The 16,542-nt window shown below is 45.9% G+C and overlaps 1 protein-coding gene across 5 annotated transcripts in view; it reads left to right on the forward strand.

Moving 5' to 3' along the window:
• nbr1b (NBR1 autophagy cargo receptor b) overlaps window positions 1–16,542 on the forward strand; it is a 184,892-nt gene that overhangs the window by 31,240 nt on the left and 137,110 nt on the right. For all 5 annotated transcript variants that reach the window (XM_055005231.1, XM_055005227.1, XM_055005228.1 and 2 more), the window contains 2 exons: window positions 2,321–2,509; window positions 8,766–8,843. In XM_055005231.1, coding sequence (XP_054861206.1) covers window positions 2,321–2,509; window positions 8,766–8,843 — 267 coding nt within the window. The remainder of the gene's footprint in view (window positions 1–2,320; window positions 2,510–8,765; window positions 8,844–16,542) is intronic.

The following is a 16,542-nucleotide window of genomic DNA, read 5'->3' on the forward strand; positions in this document are numbered from 1 at the left end:
AAGTGGATTTTGTATATTTGTTTTACTGGTAACTGGGAATACATAAAGGACATTAAATTATACAGTTGCACATGAATTCCACGGACTGAACCTCTGGTGTTTACTGAACATCCATCTCACTGTGTCAGTCTGCGCAGTGGAAGTTCAGGGACCATCCTGCTGCTGTCCAGCCATGCTCTGTTAAAAAGGATGAGAATGTGCAATACTTCAGTGTAGGCTAAATGCCAGTCTATATTCCACCAGAATGTTAAGAAATGTGAATGGGAAGAGAACTATCACTAACATACCTCTGTATGCCTTTCTGGATCCCCCTCTGTAAAGGCAGCAGACACAGTTTCATCCTCTTCATCCTAGATGAGTGATATGTTTCAGTGGACTTAAACTACCATTTGGCTAAATCTCTGGAGTATCGCCTACTTACAGTTACAAGGTCTGTTGTGGCGTGAAGGGGCTCCACCAGGCAGATAGTACCATCAGAATCTGTTGGGCCAAAAGAAAAAAAGACCCAAAAGAGAAATGAATATTTGTATGAATATGCTTGAAAACATTCCATATATACATATATATGGGCTACACACACACACACATTACATTTTATAAAAGCACTTGTGTCTTGGGGGGTGGTCTCAGAGGATGAGCTCCCTCCAGGGATTCCCTCAGCCACTGGCCTTCCCAAATTCTGGCTTAGGACCAGCTCCTCTGCCTCCGTTAGAGGTGGTGGTACTGGGCCACCTCCTGTTTTACGGGCATCTGCTTTCTTTCTGTTGGCTGAGTAGAAGTCTGTGTTAGTTTAAATAGGCTTAATTGTTTGACAGAACATGATATGGATACAGACATTTAGGCTATGTGTGGGATAGAACCACTGCACAGTCAAACAGCCACCTAATATTTGGGCTACTTTACGATGTAAAACATGATCAAAATGAGGTAGCTCCATGAGATTTTGCCGACTTCTTACCTGTTTGAACAATGTTTTTATATTTCATCTTCAGCTGCTGCCACGTGCGCTTCACCCCCGCGGGATTGCACCAAAATGAAATAACTTAATAGGCTACTATTCAAACAGTTTTCCCCTGTAATATTATTGTGATTTAAACTTACGCATTGACCCGGGCAGCAATGTTCTCCCACGCCGTCTCCCTCTCTTTTGCAGCTGCAGCGGTGTTGCACTTCTTTCTAAAAACGTGTTCGTAGTCGCCATATGAACGAATTAAGATGTCCAGTTCAAGTGGTGTAAAAAACGTAGCTCTCCGCTTCCCTGTTGCCATGGTGACTCGTCGAATCGGGGTTCCATTGATGCTGTCTTTTTATAGTTGTGGTGCACGCGCTTAACTCCGGGTGAAACTACTCCGAGTTGATTTAACCAACTCGAATCAGCCGTTGTGAAACCGAAAACTCAGAGTTTCCCATCTCAGAGTAGATCAACTCAGAGTTCAGGGTTAAACTCAGAGTTTGTTGAATCTGCTTCGTGAAATGGACCCCAGCTCAGGTTCCTTCCCCGCCCGTGAGGGGACGTTCCACGTTCCCGGAGCTCATCTATGCCAGCAGGGGATGGTGCGCCTAGATGCCCACTCCTGCCTACTACATGGTACACATAGCATCCGACCCCGATTTCCTGCCCACTAAGTGATGCTCTTTGGCGAGCATCTGGTGGCCTGGCCCCAGGAAGGGGCCCCGGTTTCCCTGATCCAGGCGAGGTGGCAGCTTTCTTTATTAAGCTGTCATCGACATTTTCTGAATTGCTTTTTGTCTAGTCCGTCACCCAGGACCAATTTGCCTTGGAAGACCTTACCAAAGGCTATTGACCCCCGACAACATGGCTCCCAGGATCACCGGGACACTCAAACCCCTCCATCACGATAAGGTGGCAATTCAAAAAAACAAAAAAGGGGACGTATGGATTTAGTATACAACTGCAGGCCAGAAAGTTCTGTCCCACATAGCCATATACATGCTATTTCTCCTCCTAGATCTTCACAAGTCCATGTGGAGTCTTTAAGGGAGCATAATTAGATGTCTCATTACTACAACTGGCTGATAAGTCCTAAGCCTAAACCAGACTCTGTGTACACAATATAATAACCTTAGTGATAATGAAAGCAAAAACATTGGAATCCCCTGGACAATGTTTCTATGACTGGGTATGTCATTGCCTTCCTAAGATGCACTTTTATTTCTTAAAGAGGTCAATTTTCTTTTGTTTCAATGTCCTATAGTGGCAAATTTAACAATGGCCTTCTCAACAAAGTGCTTTTGCTGTTTTCAATAGAAAAAATGTGGCTTTGTTTAGACATTGACAACCTATTAACTTGTTTCCCAGAGTGCAGCCAGGCAAGGAAACCGCCTGCACATGAATGTGTATGAGATTCGAGGACAGCCAGCAAGAGTCCCCAACACCAAGGCCAGTGGAGCAGAACCCAAGAGGGGCTTCAGACCGCCACAGAATTGCCCCACCCTGGCTCAAGTGGTCAGCCGCAAAGTCCAAGCTGTGGTGCCAGAACAGGCCATGGTAAGACCCCAGTGCTCAGGGTTACATGCCAGGTCCATACTGCATTTCTTGTTCATTCACCATTCATAACACCTTAGCTGCATCTGAAAAGCTTTTTAGTTGCATTGGTTGTTATTTTGCTCAGAGTAGAAATGTCATCCATTGACGTTTTATGTATGGATATCAGCACACTGGAAAGGTACTGTGTACCTTCATCTATCCCGCTACTTCCAAATGTGCAGTTGTATCAGCAATAAGTGCCAGTTGGTCATTTCCAATGGAATGTCCAAGCCATAATTGAATTAACCTTTCATGCGTCAAAGTCGCAATATTGCGACAAGCAACACTGCTGAACATAACAAGCCATAGCTGCAAATATAGTGCCTCATGTAGTTAGTACTTTACACCAGGAGATGGCAGACATCTGGGACTTCAATCTGAGCATCATTTGTGGGCGTGTTTTCATTCAAAGTTTTGGAGTTTATAGAGTTTGAAAACCGCCTCCCGGTCGAGGAGACGAGGGTCGCAGTCGGAGCGCAGCAGAGCGCAAGACAGTAAGAGAAAAATCACCATGCCGAGAGGTGTGTTCACCGTTGACAAAGTATTTCATCAAGTAATGGCTGACTCAGATTCTGAAGAGGAATACTCACCCTCTGATGAAGATGTTCAGTCGTCCAGTGAGACAGAAAGTAACGCTGCGTCTGTGCGTAATGGCAGCGAGTCCGTGCTTCATGACAGTCCGCAAGCAGCACATACTGGAGCCGATGCTTTGCTTCACCGTGTCTGGGGTGGCAGGAGGGGACGTGGTGGGTGTAGCAGGGGTGGTCAAAACACCGCTAATGGTGAGGGGGTAGCGGGGATGCAAAAAAAACGTGGAAATAGCGGCAGACGCGGGAGAAAATGCACTGATAATAGTGGCGGAGGCCGCAGTGGCGTTCACGGCCCCGCAGTAAATGACGGTCATGATGGCTGGGTTTGCTTGAGAGATGAGGAAGAATATCACAAGTGGATCAGACATTTAGATGAGTCTGTTGGGTATCGTGGAGAGAGGAATCTGACAAATTCTGAGCCAAGCAATGCCATCTTGATCGATAAACATCTGTAAAAGTTATGTAATCCATATGTCCGCCGCCTGGTGACGTCATACTATGCAAATTAGATGAGTGAATTTACTCCCATCACAAACTTTGGATCATACTGAAGATTTTACTCATTTACAGTATGCCTTTATCTCTAATCATTTTCAAGTTACAACCTTTTGAAAAAGTGATATCAAAACTGAATATTTTATTGAAAAAACTGTGGCGCCTAAAGGGTTAACACCATGTGTGACAGATGAGCTTGCACTCTGGCTCATGAGCGATACATTTTTCTCTACATTTTATTCTTTCCTTTATTTTGATAGAAACTGATTTCTTTTCAGATGCTTTGGTAAATGGATTCTCTTTATTGTTGACAAAGAAACATGTTATCCAGGACTTCATTATGGATGTAATGGGAAACCAGAGCTTTTTTTTCAACATGCAAATGATATTCTGCTTATCCACAAGACTTATTTTCCATGGTTTTACATTTTGTAGTTTTCCTGTGAGAACTTACTGTGTAAGGATGACCCCAACTGCATTCCCAGAATCTTTACCTGCAACCTAACCTCTTTACTCCTCATAAGGACAGACAACTCTACATCAAACTGAATGGCAAATCTCATTCTGCTCTGAACCACATACAAACTCTTCGTACATTACCTCACCTGTTGAAAGGTTCAACTGAGCTTTTCTTACTATGTACGGTGTAAGTCTTATGTAAGGTGCTGTGTTTCGTAAATTTTAATTGAATTGATAAACAGTACCCCACAAACTTTGCCGTTCCAGTCCCATCAACTGGGAATGCATAGACACATAGATAAACTATTGACTATCGTTATATATAGTGTACACTAGGGCCGCAACTAATGATTATTTTAATAATCGATTAATCGGTCAATTATAAATTTTTTGATTAATCGATTAATTAGATTTTAAAAAACAACACATTTTTAATTTCTGCCGCTTTATTCAGAAATGGAAGATTTGGACTGATAGAGCAAATAAGATCATTGTAGTGAAGCCTTCGTCTTCATCGACAGAGGCCTCATGTCAGTGATGATTAGTCAAGACAGCTGCTTGCTATGGTGTACATGATGTCTTTCTCATCATGAAGCCTGTCATTTTTTGCTGTTGATAAAATGAGAAAGATAGTATAGCATGAGTATGTATTGTAGCACAATTTACATAACTCAATAATTACCTTGTTTTATTTGCAGTGTTAGGTTAAGGCAAGTAAGTAGTCCAAAGAGCAAAACACAAAGAGCGCACACACATTATATATATATATATATATATATATATATATATATATATATATATATACATATATATATATATATATATATATATATATATATATATATATATATATATATATATATATATATATATATATATATATATATATATATATATATATATAAAAATAAAAAAAACTGTTTTCTCCGTGTCGGTCATGTTTCATTTGTTGAATTTACTTTTCCTTTGAAAATACTGCCTCGGCTCTGCATCCACCTTGCTCTGTTCAACTCGCTCCGCAGTGCAGGTGGAGTTTTTATTTCACTCAGCCAGCATTGACAAAGCCCTGCACGTGAAGTAGACGGCTCCGCAACATAGAGAGTGACGCATGAATCACGCAACACAACGAATCGATAACGAAATTCGTTGCCAACGCTTTTAATAAATAATTATTATCGATTTTATCGATTCGTTGTTGCAGCCCTAGTGTACACATAGCCCTGCGATAGACTGGTGACCTTTTCAGGGTCTCCCCTGCCTTCACCCTAAATCAGCTGGGACAGGCTTCAGCCCCCAACGACCCTAATGAGGGTTATGCAGTGTATAGATCATGGATGAATGGATGGATGAATTGATGGATGGATGGATGGATGGGTGCATAATGTACAGAAGGCTTGGGACTTTATTTCACCAAATCTATGTTTTCATTTATTTATGATTTTTACTCAGTTGCAATAAGCTAAAACTTTTGTTTTTCCAAGTGAACTTTTTGGACGTTGTTTCATTTTTGTAATAGTTGTGTATTGTATTAAACGTTTGTGCAAATGTAGGTGATGTCACCCAGCACGTCTCCAATAGGCTCCTATTTATAGTCCCAAATTCCATTTCTATCATTACCTGAATTTCTTGGCCACATCAACTCTCATTAGGCACACACCGTTTGGCTAATTAGCTGGCTTATGTAATTGGTGAGCCAGCTTGCATTTGTCATATTGCAGTCCAGTCTGGTGAATAAAAGGATATTGCAGTGTGCATATGCAGCATTCAGTCTATTTCTTCCTGTTTTCAATTTTTGTGAGAACAAAAAAATTTACACTTGTAAATTGTTGTGGGAGTGATATGTAGCTAAAGGCTTACCTTGCTTAGAACAGGATATTTAGATGAGATTCTTAATCAGAATGAACATAATATAATTAGGGCTGCAGCTATCAGTTATTTTAATAATCGAATATTCTATCGATTATTCTGGTAATAATTCAAGTAATTGGATTCTGTGTTTGGCATGCGCATTGCAGCATCAAAAGAGGAAGTGTGCACACTGCGCAACAGAAATAACCGTCCTTGCGGAACACATGTGAACATCTGCGGTGTATTACATATATAGTTTAGTACATGGGTTTTGTACATATATCGTATGGTACAGGGGTTTTGTACATATATAGTATCATACAGTGGTATTCAACTAAAACTCAAAGCCATGGGAACCCCACATGCATTTGGCTGATGATGCAGAAATCGCATAAATATGTTTTGTTTGGTCCATTTAAACTGCTACTACTGCAGCTGAAAGAACACAAATAAGAAAACTGATTAGTTTATTAGTTTTTATTACAGAGAATATTCATTTAGGAACATTGATCATTATGAGAGAGCATCAGACCTACATGCACTGCAATACCATATCATGTTTGAATATATGAAGTTTGATAGTTTTATTGTGCAGCTGTCAGAAGTAATCAGATGCACTGATCAGTATGGTGGCCGAGAGGTGCAAACCAAATTTACATAATGCAAAACACTTTTACAACCTCCAAGACAAATTTACAAGCGACAAAACACTTTTACAAGTCCAAAAACACTTTTACAAATCCAAATTCCAAATTTACATAATGCAAAACACTTTTACAACCTCCAAGACAAATTTACAAGCGACAAAACACTTTTACAAGTCCGAAAACACTTTTACAAGTCCGAAAACACTTTTACAAATCCAAATGTAACCGGAAAGGGAATGTCCCAACTCTGTGGTTGAAGTGGAAGTGACGACGAGGAGCGGCTAATGCAACGGACAGCGAGCGGGTGATGTTTTGCCCGTTTTGTGGGGAACATATGAACCGATCGACGCGGTTTTGTTTTTCGTGTGGTCGGTCTTTAGAGTGTTTAAGTGGCGCAGATCAGACCGACAGAGTGCATTAGCCACTCCTCGTTGTCACTTCCGGTTCAATCCCGGAGTTGGGACATTCCCTTTCCGGTTACATTTGGATTTGTAAAAGTGTTTTCGGACTTGTAAAAGTGTTTTCGGACTTGTAAAAGTGTTTTTGGACTTGTAAAAGTGTTTTTGGACTTGTAAAAGTGTTTTGTCGCTTGTAAATTTGTCTTGGAGGTTGTAAAAGTGTTTTGCATTATGTAAATTTGGAATTTGGATTTGTAAAAGTGTTTTTGGACTTGTAAAAGTGTTTTGTCGCTTGTAAATTTGTCTTGGAGGTTGTAAAAGTGTTTTGCATTATGTAAATTTGGTTTGCACCTCTCGGCCACCGTAGATCACTAAATGAAATACATTATGCATGTTTAACAGTTTTCTACCAGCATTCCTGTCTTACATCATTTCCAGTAGCAGCTTTTTACCATTATAGTTTATGTTCCTCATTGTTCTCCATCAAAACAACGATGACGGAAGCAGCTGAACACAATTGGTACATTGTGCCAAGTATTCTGTTTGTGTGGACGAGTTTGAAACAGAAAGTCTGAGTTAAAGAAAGTTGAAAACCACCTTCAAACTTGTTATCTCTGACTGAGGTTTTCGTTTTTGTCGACTCACACAAAGAAAGCATGACTATGTCAAACTGTCGTCGTAGTTCAGCCTCTTCTGATAAGCGCTGTACATATTAGAAAAGCTGCACCAGTTAAAATAGAAGCATCCAGTCAAATTTAAAATCCCCTTAAAATTTATGGATTATCGGTCAGGATCCACATAGGATGAAGTCTGGGTCCGGAGTTGGACCTTGGTCCACCAGTTAGTGACCTTGAGTCTAGTATGTAGTGGATTAAACGAAGCCTCGAGTCAGAGAGTTCTGAATCGAGGAATTTTAGTAATCAAATAACTCCCTAAATGTCATGCATTTATTTCTTCTTTCTAGAGTGTGATCACTGCTCTAACAGCTGTTTCCTCTGCTGAGTTAGTTCCAGATTCCAAAATGATTCTGGGTGTTTAGTTCCAAAAAGATTTTTAGTCCACCTTTTGCTATTTAAAGACCTGTTAAGGACCTGTTCGTCTCAGTGGATGTCCGTACGCAGCCCAAAATATGTGACCAAGCTAACTACATGTACCAGAAATACATTGTTTAGATTTGGTCGTAGTATGATACTCTGGGGCTAAGTGCCAGTGGAGCTGGTACTTTACACGAAGTAAATAATGAACAAGGAGAATTACCTCCACATTCTTTAGCAAAACTTAAAATCATCAACCCAATGTTTTTTGTTTTGAACACAGTTTGATGTACCAAAAAGAAAATGACCTCAAACACACATCAAAAGCAGTAAAGAAGTGACTGAATTATACTGGAATTAAGGTTAAATTCTGACTCAACCCCCATCTAGAACCCGCGCAATGGGATTTAGAAACAAGTCTATGTTAAAACAAGTCTATGTTAAAAAGCCAACAATTTAGTTTAACTGTACTAATTCTGTCAAGAGCAGTCATCAAAGATATAACCAAAAGCTTACCAGAACCTTGTGGACAGCAACCAAAAGCACCTCGTTGAGGTGAAAATGGACAAAGGACATTTAACCCAATATTAGCAGCAGCAGAGTGGCCATTACCCTTCAGGATTAAAGCTCCATTCAAATCCTACAAATGAACAAAGTTATCTCTGGAGCACCTGTGGCACCTACACTGGCACTGATTTCATGAAGATATGAAAATGTAGTTTTTACTGAATTCTCTTGTTGATCAGGTAATTATGAAAGAAGTAAAAGGGACCAAGGAAGAAGACAAGACTCCTCCTGCCTGGTTCACATCGTACATGGAAAAGGTAAGAAGAACCTGATCTTTTTGATTTTGAATAAGTAACATTGCTACCTCATTAATCTGTTAAAGCATTCTGTCATTCAGACATACTTTTATATAAATGTTCCTCACGACAGCATTCAGACAGTTATGGAGAGAGTTGACAGTACGTGTCCGATATTAGTTATGTGCAAGATGGACCAGTATGTCAAGAATACAATAGAATAGAATAGCCACTTTATTGTCAACCAGAACTTACACTAGTTGGTGCACATTATGACTGAAATTCCGATGCAACAAGCTCGCCATCAGACTGATAAATACAAAAACAAACAAAAAAAACTTTCTAAATAAAAACAATTCCCAATATATACATGTAAACTATATAAATATATCTATAAATATGTATATTTAAATAAACACACACACACACACACACACACACACACATATATATGTATATGTATATATTAGGGCTATCAAAATTAGCGGATTAAACCAGCACCATAATTAATCAATTAACGCATCTGCAGTGCAGAATGACTCAAAATCCCTGAAATAAGGCATTTCGGGTATTTTAAATTTAATGGGTCGCTGCTATTTTACCGGCGCAGCTTTTCCAGTATTTATGGCATTAGTTTATCGCCTCAGGAAACACACAGACCAATTAAGTACGAGTTCAGCCATCCCACATGATGCTACTCAGCCAATGAATTGCTCTCTGCATTCCAGCCGCTAAACTATGCAGCTGAGCTCAGAAAACAGGTGAGGGACAGAGGAGAGGAGGACGGACAAAAAGATAAACAAGAAAAGCACTCAGAGAGTGCAGTGCTCCACCAAGACTGTTCATTCCTCAATTTGCGTATTCAGAAATCATGGCAACATAGAATCTGGTCATTTATTATAGTGTTAACTGTTCCTGCTCAGCTGCCCGACCGTGGTCAGAAAGCACAGGGGAGGTCGGTTCTCCAGGGCCGAAGTTACCTTAGTTCACTTGGGGGTTAACCCCCTTCACTTCACCAGTGGTTGTGGAAGGCAAAACACAGGAGCCCGGCCTTGTCTGAGAATGCTGCAGCCTTTAATTGTAAATTGACTGTGGCTATATCGTACAGTACCGTACTTCTTCTATTAACCGGCTCTGGTCTTCACTCGCTCTCGCTGCATTCAGGGCTGCTCGGATATCTCTCTCTCTCCCTCTCTCTCTCTCTCTCTCTCTCTCTCTCTCTCTCTCTCTCTCTCTCTCTCACTCTCTCTCTCTCTCTCTCACTCTCTCACACACACGCTGCTTTCTGTCTCTCACAACGGAGCCACGCTCTCTTATAACAATAGATCGGCCCACAAACTAACTAACTAAATAAATAATTACCTTGTGTGAGCACAGGCATGTATTGTGCATGCATATGTTATGTAGTACAGATACTGAATTGCGTGACCGAAATATGTAATGGGTCGAGTGAATTGATGCAGGTAACTGACACAGCGTTCACTTGTTGTCATGGTTATGGTGACGCCGTGGCGGCCGCTATATCTCCCAATGGCAAATCCTTAACAAATCCGTGGATCCAGACTATAAGCCGCATCACTGACAAAATCTAATCAGGTGGTTCTTGTGTCATTTCTGACCTTCCCTGAAAATTTCTTTCAAATCTGTTGGTCTGTTTTTGAGTAATGCTGCAGACGGACAGACAGATTCACAGACAAACGTACGCTGATCGTCACAGAACTCCTCTGTTCCTTGGCAGAGTAATAAACAAATCGACACCAAGAGGAAAGTCGCCCTGCACATGTTGACTGTGTTTGGCTCAACATACAGCTGTAAGCCAGCTTCTCAACTATGAACATAATTGTGACGGAGCGCCTCTAAATGCCCCGTCACTCTTAAGCCTTGTGCGCCTTTTCTCCTCTCTGTGGCTCCGGAGGGGGCTGGGTGCAAGAGCGCACCACGCGCTCCATTGTTCTCCAGCGCACGCTGAGAAAGTGTTTGCCAGGACCGCCCGCACGTTCCCCGGCCCTGGACTCATAAACTGCCTGTCATAATCCTCCCCATATCTGGACTCACCTTTTCCCTGTTGTAACGCGTCGAGGGTGCACACTCGGCGCATGCACGTCTCCCCTCACCAAGCACACCTGGACAGTAACGCTCACCTCTCAATGACTGTGCAGCCTCTGTGTCGTGGGCCAAACATAGGCGCTTCCTGGCCGTGGGGGGGAAATGGGGCAAGTGGCGCGCAATGAGGCCACCACGTGACCTGGACTTTTCCATTTTCCGGTTCTGTAGTTATTTTGGGGTTTATTATGTTTTCAGAGTTGTTTCAGTTACCATAAGTTGGGTAATTTGTTTTGTGTAATTTTGGTTGAATTGTATTATGGATTTTGTTCTTCCTTATGGTTATTTTGGCCTTTTCTTATTTACCCCCTACAAGTTACTTTTGGTTTGCCCGGGGGAGGGGCTAGGGGGGTATATATGGGCCCTGAGTTGAACAGCCAGGGAGTGGGTGCTGGAGGTGCTCTAGGCGATGTGGCTGCCTGCTGTAAGGTTTCAAGCTTTCTGTAAATACTTCTGTTTTTTTTTCCTGCTGTGTCCACCAGTCTTTTTGCACTGTAAATAGTTATATACACTTCTAAAGGATTTGGTGCAAATAAAAAAATTCACTGTTTTTGGAACTCTTCGGCCTTGCCATCATTTTTATAATTTTTTTTTAAACGAACCCGTGACATTTGGTGTCAGAAGTGGGATGGCTGGTCGAAGGAAGAGACGCTCTCAGCAGAGAAAAATGGAAGAAGAGGAACTTGCATCCGAAGAAGCATCTGAAATGGCCCAACTCATGAGTGAGTTCCTGGGGCTCACGAAAGACTTTATGATCGGGCAACAGAAGAGAAAGGAGGGGCTCCTGGCAGAAATGAGAGGACTCCGAGCTTCTTTGCCTGCTTCTCAGCCACAGCAAGCCCAAGCAGCCGAGCAGAGACCTGGAGTATCCAATCCAGCACCAGAAGGGGCAGCGTCGCCGTCTGCAGAGTCGACGCTGAGCCTTAGGGGTCTACCTACTCCTGCTCCACGTCAGCGTCGTAGCTCCCCCATAGCCACACCTGAGTCTCGTGGGGGCGGTGGAGAGGAACATTCCCGTGCAGATGCCCGACCCTATGGGGACCCAAAGATCCCTCAGTATGTGAATGGAGAGGACATTGAAAATTACCTCCTGCGCTTTGAACGCATCGCCAAGATGTGGGCGTGGCCACAGGAGGAGTGGGCCTGTCGCCTGGTGCCATTACTCAGTGGGAAGGCACTGGAGGCCAACAAAGCAATGGACGAAGAGAGGGCCCACCTGTACCCCAACCTGAGGGCGGCACTGCTGGCTGAATTTGACATCTCGCCAGAGACGTATTGTCAGCAGTTCCGGTCCAGCGCGGTTCCGCCTGGAGAGAACCCAACTGAGACGTACCACCGCTTAAAGGGGCTCTATTGCCGATGGATCCATCCAGAGCAGCACACGAAGGAGCAGATTGGTGAGCAGATCATCCTGGAGCAGCTGCTGCATGTCCTTCCTGCCGACATCCGCACCTGGGTGAAGGAGCACGAGCCTGCGGATGGGCTAGCTGCATCCAAGCTAGCGCTGCAGTATATCAATGCGCAGAGAGGAGGCCCAGCCACACACCCAGGAGGTCCCAGTCGTCAGCTTTTGTCACAGTCCAGGCCAGCAGTGAGATCCGGTTACCAGCCCCCTGGAGACTTCAACACAGCATCCAATCAGCATGGGCCCGGTAAGGAGCTAATCTGTTTCTACTGTCAGCAGCCAGGCCACAAAGCATCCTTGTGCCCCATCAGAAAAGCTAAACTTACGGGTGCCTGTTACACCCCACGTGCTGAAGCTGTAAATGCTGTAGGGAGACGGCAGCATTTTAAGGACGTTACAGTTAATGGCCATCCTGTGACTGCTCTCCTTGACTCTGGCAGCTTCCTAACCCTAGTCCGGAGGGACTTGGTGCCAACTGCGATGGTGGATTTTAGAAGACAGGAAGACATTTTGTGTGTGCATGGAGACCGGCATGCCTACCCCACAGCTGATTTGACTGTTGGAGTGGATGGACAGGCCTACTTGCTAACTGTGGGGGTGGTGGGAAAGTTGCCTGTTGCTGCCATCTTGGGGTGGGACTTACCTGTGCTGCTGGATGTACTGCTGGAGGAGGAGGGCAAAGACATGGACTGTGAAAAGGGAGTGTTAGGTCCTGTGATCACCCGGGCTCAGGGGTGACATCTAAACCAAAGCTAACCTGTGAGCCTCAGACAGAGCCATTTTCCACCCTGGATGATAGTCTGTTTGTGGGAGGTACGAAGGTCCCATGGAAGTCTCGCCGCCAGCGGCGCTTTGAAAAGGGTCTGAAATCCAGGGAGCCAGACTGTAAGGAGGGGCTTATAAAGGACAGGTGGGAAGTGCCAGAGGACATTGGGGCCGTGCAAAGGGAGGATGCGCCTCTCAAGCCTTTATTTGACAAGGTGGTTGGGGGGCTGGACTCTGCTAAAGGGGACAAGGAATGTTTTGTTCTCGAGAAGGATGTCCTGTATGCGGTGGCTGATGGTGTCAAGCGCCTCGTGGTTCCTGTGTCCTGTCGGCCTATGATTTTGCACTTGGGACACTCCTTGCCTTGGGCAGGTCATCTGGGCCGCAATAAGACCTTTTTGCGAATGTCGTCCCGGTTCTATTGGCCCTCCATGTACGCAGATGTACAAATGTATTGTAAGACCTGTCCCATCTGCCGAAAGACTTCCTACGTGCGCCAATCAGATCGTGCTTACCTCCAACCAATGCCCGTGATCTCCACCCCATTCCGGCGTATAGCCATGGACATTGTTGGACCTTTGGTCAAAAGCAGTCGGGGTCACCAGTATATTTTAGTGCTTTCGGACTACGCTACACGGTTCCCCGAGGCCTTCCCCTTGCACACCGTCACTGCCCCTGCTGTGCTGCGTTGTCTGGTGCAATTGTTTTCCAGGGTTGAAATCCCGGACGAGATTGTGACGGACCAGGGGACCAACTTCACCTCCCGACTTCTTCAGCTCTTCCATCGCCAGCTGGGGATTTCGCCGCTGAAGACTACGCCTTACCATCCGCAGACAGACGGCTTGGTCGAGCGGTTCAACCAAACCCTCAAGAAGATGCTGCAGAAGTTCGTGGCCGATACAGGGTGGGATTGGGATAGATGGCTGCCTTTCCTGCTGTTTGCGTACCGTGAGGTGCCGCAAGCCTCAACTGGTTTCTCCCTGTTCGAGCTGCTCTATGGCTGGGATGTCCAGGCGCCATTGGACCTGCTGCGAAAGGACAGGGAAGCTCCTTCCTCCACAACCAGTGATCGAACTGTGGTCCAATACGTGCTCGAGATGTGGGACCGGTTGGCGCAGTACCGTGACGAAGCGGAGATTAACCTTCGCAAGGCCCAGCAGTCCCAGAAGGCGTGGTACGACCGTCAGGCCCGACATCGAGAGTTCCATCCCGGCCAGAAGGTCCTGCTCCTGTTGCCATCCTCCACCAGCAAGCTGCTCGCCAAGTGGCAGGGCCCATACACAGTCCTTCGTAAGATGGGTCCAGTGACTTATGAGATTCACCATCCTGACAAGAAGAAGACGAAGCAGACCTACCACATAAACCTGCTGAAGGAGTGGAAGGAGGCTCCTGTCCCGTGTCCAGTGACGTCCTTGTTGGTGGCCGAGGTGGACAGTGAAGGGGAGGAGGCATCCGTTGCAGCCAGCTTCCACCAGCCTGTCGAACCTGCCCTTGACCACCTCTCTGCTGTCCAGTCCATCCAGCTCGGGGAGGTATTCCAGCGTGTGTCCAAGCTGTTTGCCGCCAATCCAGGGAGGACTGCCCTGGTCGAACACATCATCTGCCTGAAGGAGAGGGGGCCAATCCGCCAGCGGTCCTATCAGGTGCCACAACATCTTGTGGAGAAGCTCCTGAAGGAAGTGGAGGAGATGCAGCATCTCGGGGTGATCGAGCCATCCCAGTCCGAGTGGTGCAGTCCGGTGGTCATCGTGGTGAAGAAGGACGGCTCACTTCGCATTTGCATGGACTTCCGGAAGCTCAACGCCATGTCGGAGTTCGATGCCTACCCGATGCCCCGGATCGATGATCTCCTGGAGAAGATTGGGCGGGCCAGGTTCATCACCACTCTCGACCTCTGCAAGGGCTACTGGCAGGTGCCCCTGGAAGAGTCCAGTCGCCCTTACACAGCCTTCCAGACACCTGCAGGCCTCTTCCAGTTCACTGTGATGCCTTTCGGTCTCCATGGAGCACCCGCCACCTTCCAGAGGCTGATGGACTGGGTCCTGCAGGGGTGTGGGGACTGCAGTGCCGCCTACCTGGACGATGCGGTCATCTTCAGCAACACCTGGGAGGAGCATCTGCAGCACCTGGAGCGGGTCCTGAGCCAGATCCAGCAGGCTGGCCTGACACTCAATCCTCCCAAGTGTCAGTGGGCCAAAGAAGAAACGATGTACTTAGGCTACAGGCTTGGACACAGTGAAGTCCGACCACAGATGGACAAGGTGGAGGCCATCCGCAGCTGCCCGCGGCTCCGCACGAAGAAGGAGGTGAGGTTCTTCCTGGGCCTGGCCGGCTGGTACAGGAGGTTTGTCCCGCAGTTTGCCACCATTGCTGCTCCGCTGACCACGCTGACTGCGAAGGACCAGAGGAATCCTGTCGCCTGGAGCGAGGACTGCGAGACCGCCTTCCAGACCCTGAAGACCCACCTGTGTCCCTCATCTGTGCTAAGGAGTCCTGACTTCAACCAGAGGTTCTTGGTCCAGACCGACGCGTCCGCCGTGGGACTGGGAGCTGTCCTGGCCCAGGGTCCGCCAGGAGAGGAACGTCCGGTTCTTTACATGAGCTAAAAGCTGCTGCCCCGTGAGACCCGGTACTCTACTGTCGAGAAGGAGGGCCTCTCAATCAAGTGGGCTCTGGAGAGCTTGCGGTACTACCTGTTGGGGAGGGAGTTCGACCTGGAGACCGACCACCGGGCTCTGACATGGATAAACTCTATGAAAGACCACAACAGTCGTCTCACCCGGTGGTACCTCGCCCTTCAGCCGTTCCAGTTCCAGATCCGTCACCGAGCCGGCAGGACCAACGTCGTGGCGGACTATCTCTCCAGGTTGCCGCACATCGCCAACCTCGGGGAGGAGGGGGATAATGTGACGGAGCGCCTCTAAATGCCCTGTCACTCTTAAGCCCTGTGCGCCTTTTCTCCTCTCTGCGGCTCCGGAGGGGGCTGGGTGCAAGAGCACACCACGCGCTCCATTGTTCTCACAGCGCGCGCTGAGAAAGTGTTTGCCGGGACCGCCCGCATGTTCCCCGGCCCTGGACTCATAAACTGCCTGTCATAATCCTCCCCATATCTGGACTCACCTCTTCCCTGTTGTAACGCGTCGAGGGTGCACACTCGGCGCCTACACGTCTCCCCTCACCAAGCACACCCGGACAGTAACGCTCACCTCTCAATGACTGTGCAGCCTCTGTGTCGTGGGCCAAACAGAGGCGCTTCCTGGCCGCGGGGGGGAAATGGGGCAAGTGGCGCGCAATGAGGCCACCACGTGACCTGGACTTTTCCATTTTCCGGTTCTGTAGTTATTTTGTGGTTTATTATGTTTTCAGAGTTGTTTCAGTTACCATACATTGGGTAATTTGTTTTGTTTAATTTTTGTTTAATTGTATTATGGATTTTGTTCTTCCTTA

This window comes from Amphiprion ocellaris, chromosome 19, assembly GCF_022539595.1.
Source record: "Amphiprion ocellaris isolate individual 3 ecotype Okinawa chromosome 19, ASM2253959v1, whole genome shotgun sequence".
NCBI lineage: Eukaryota > Metazoa > Chordata > Actinopteri > Pomacentridae > Amphiprion > Amphiprion ocellaris.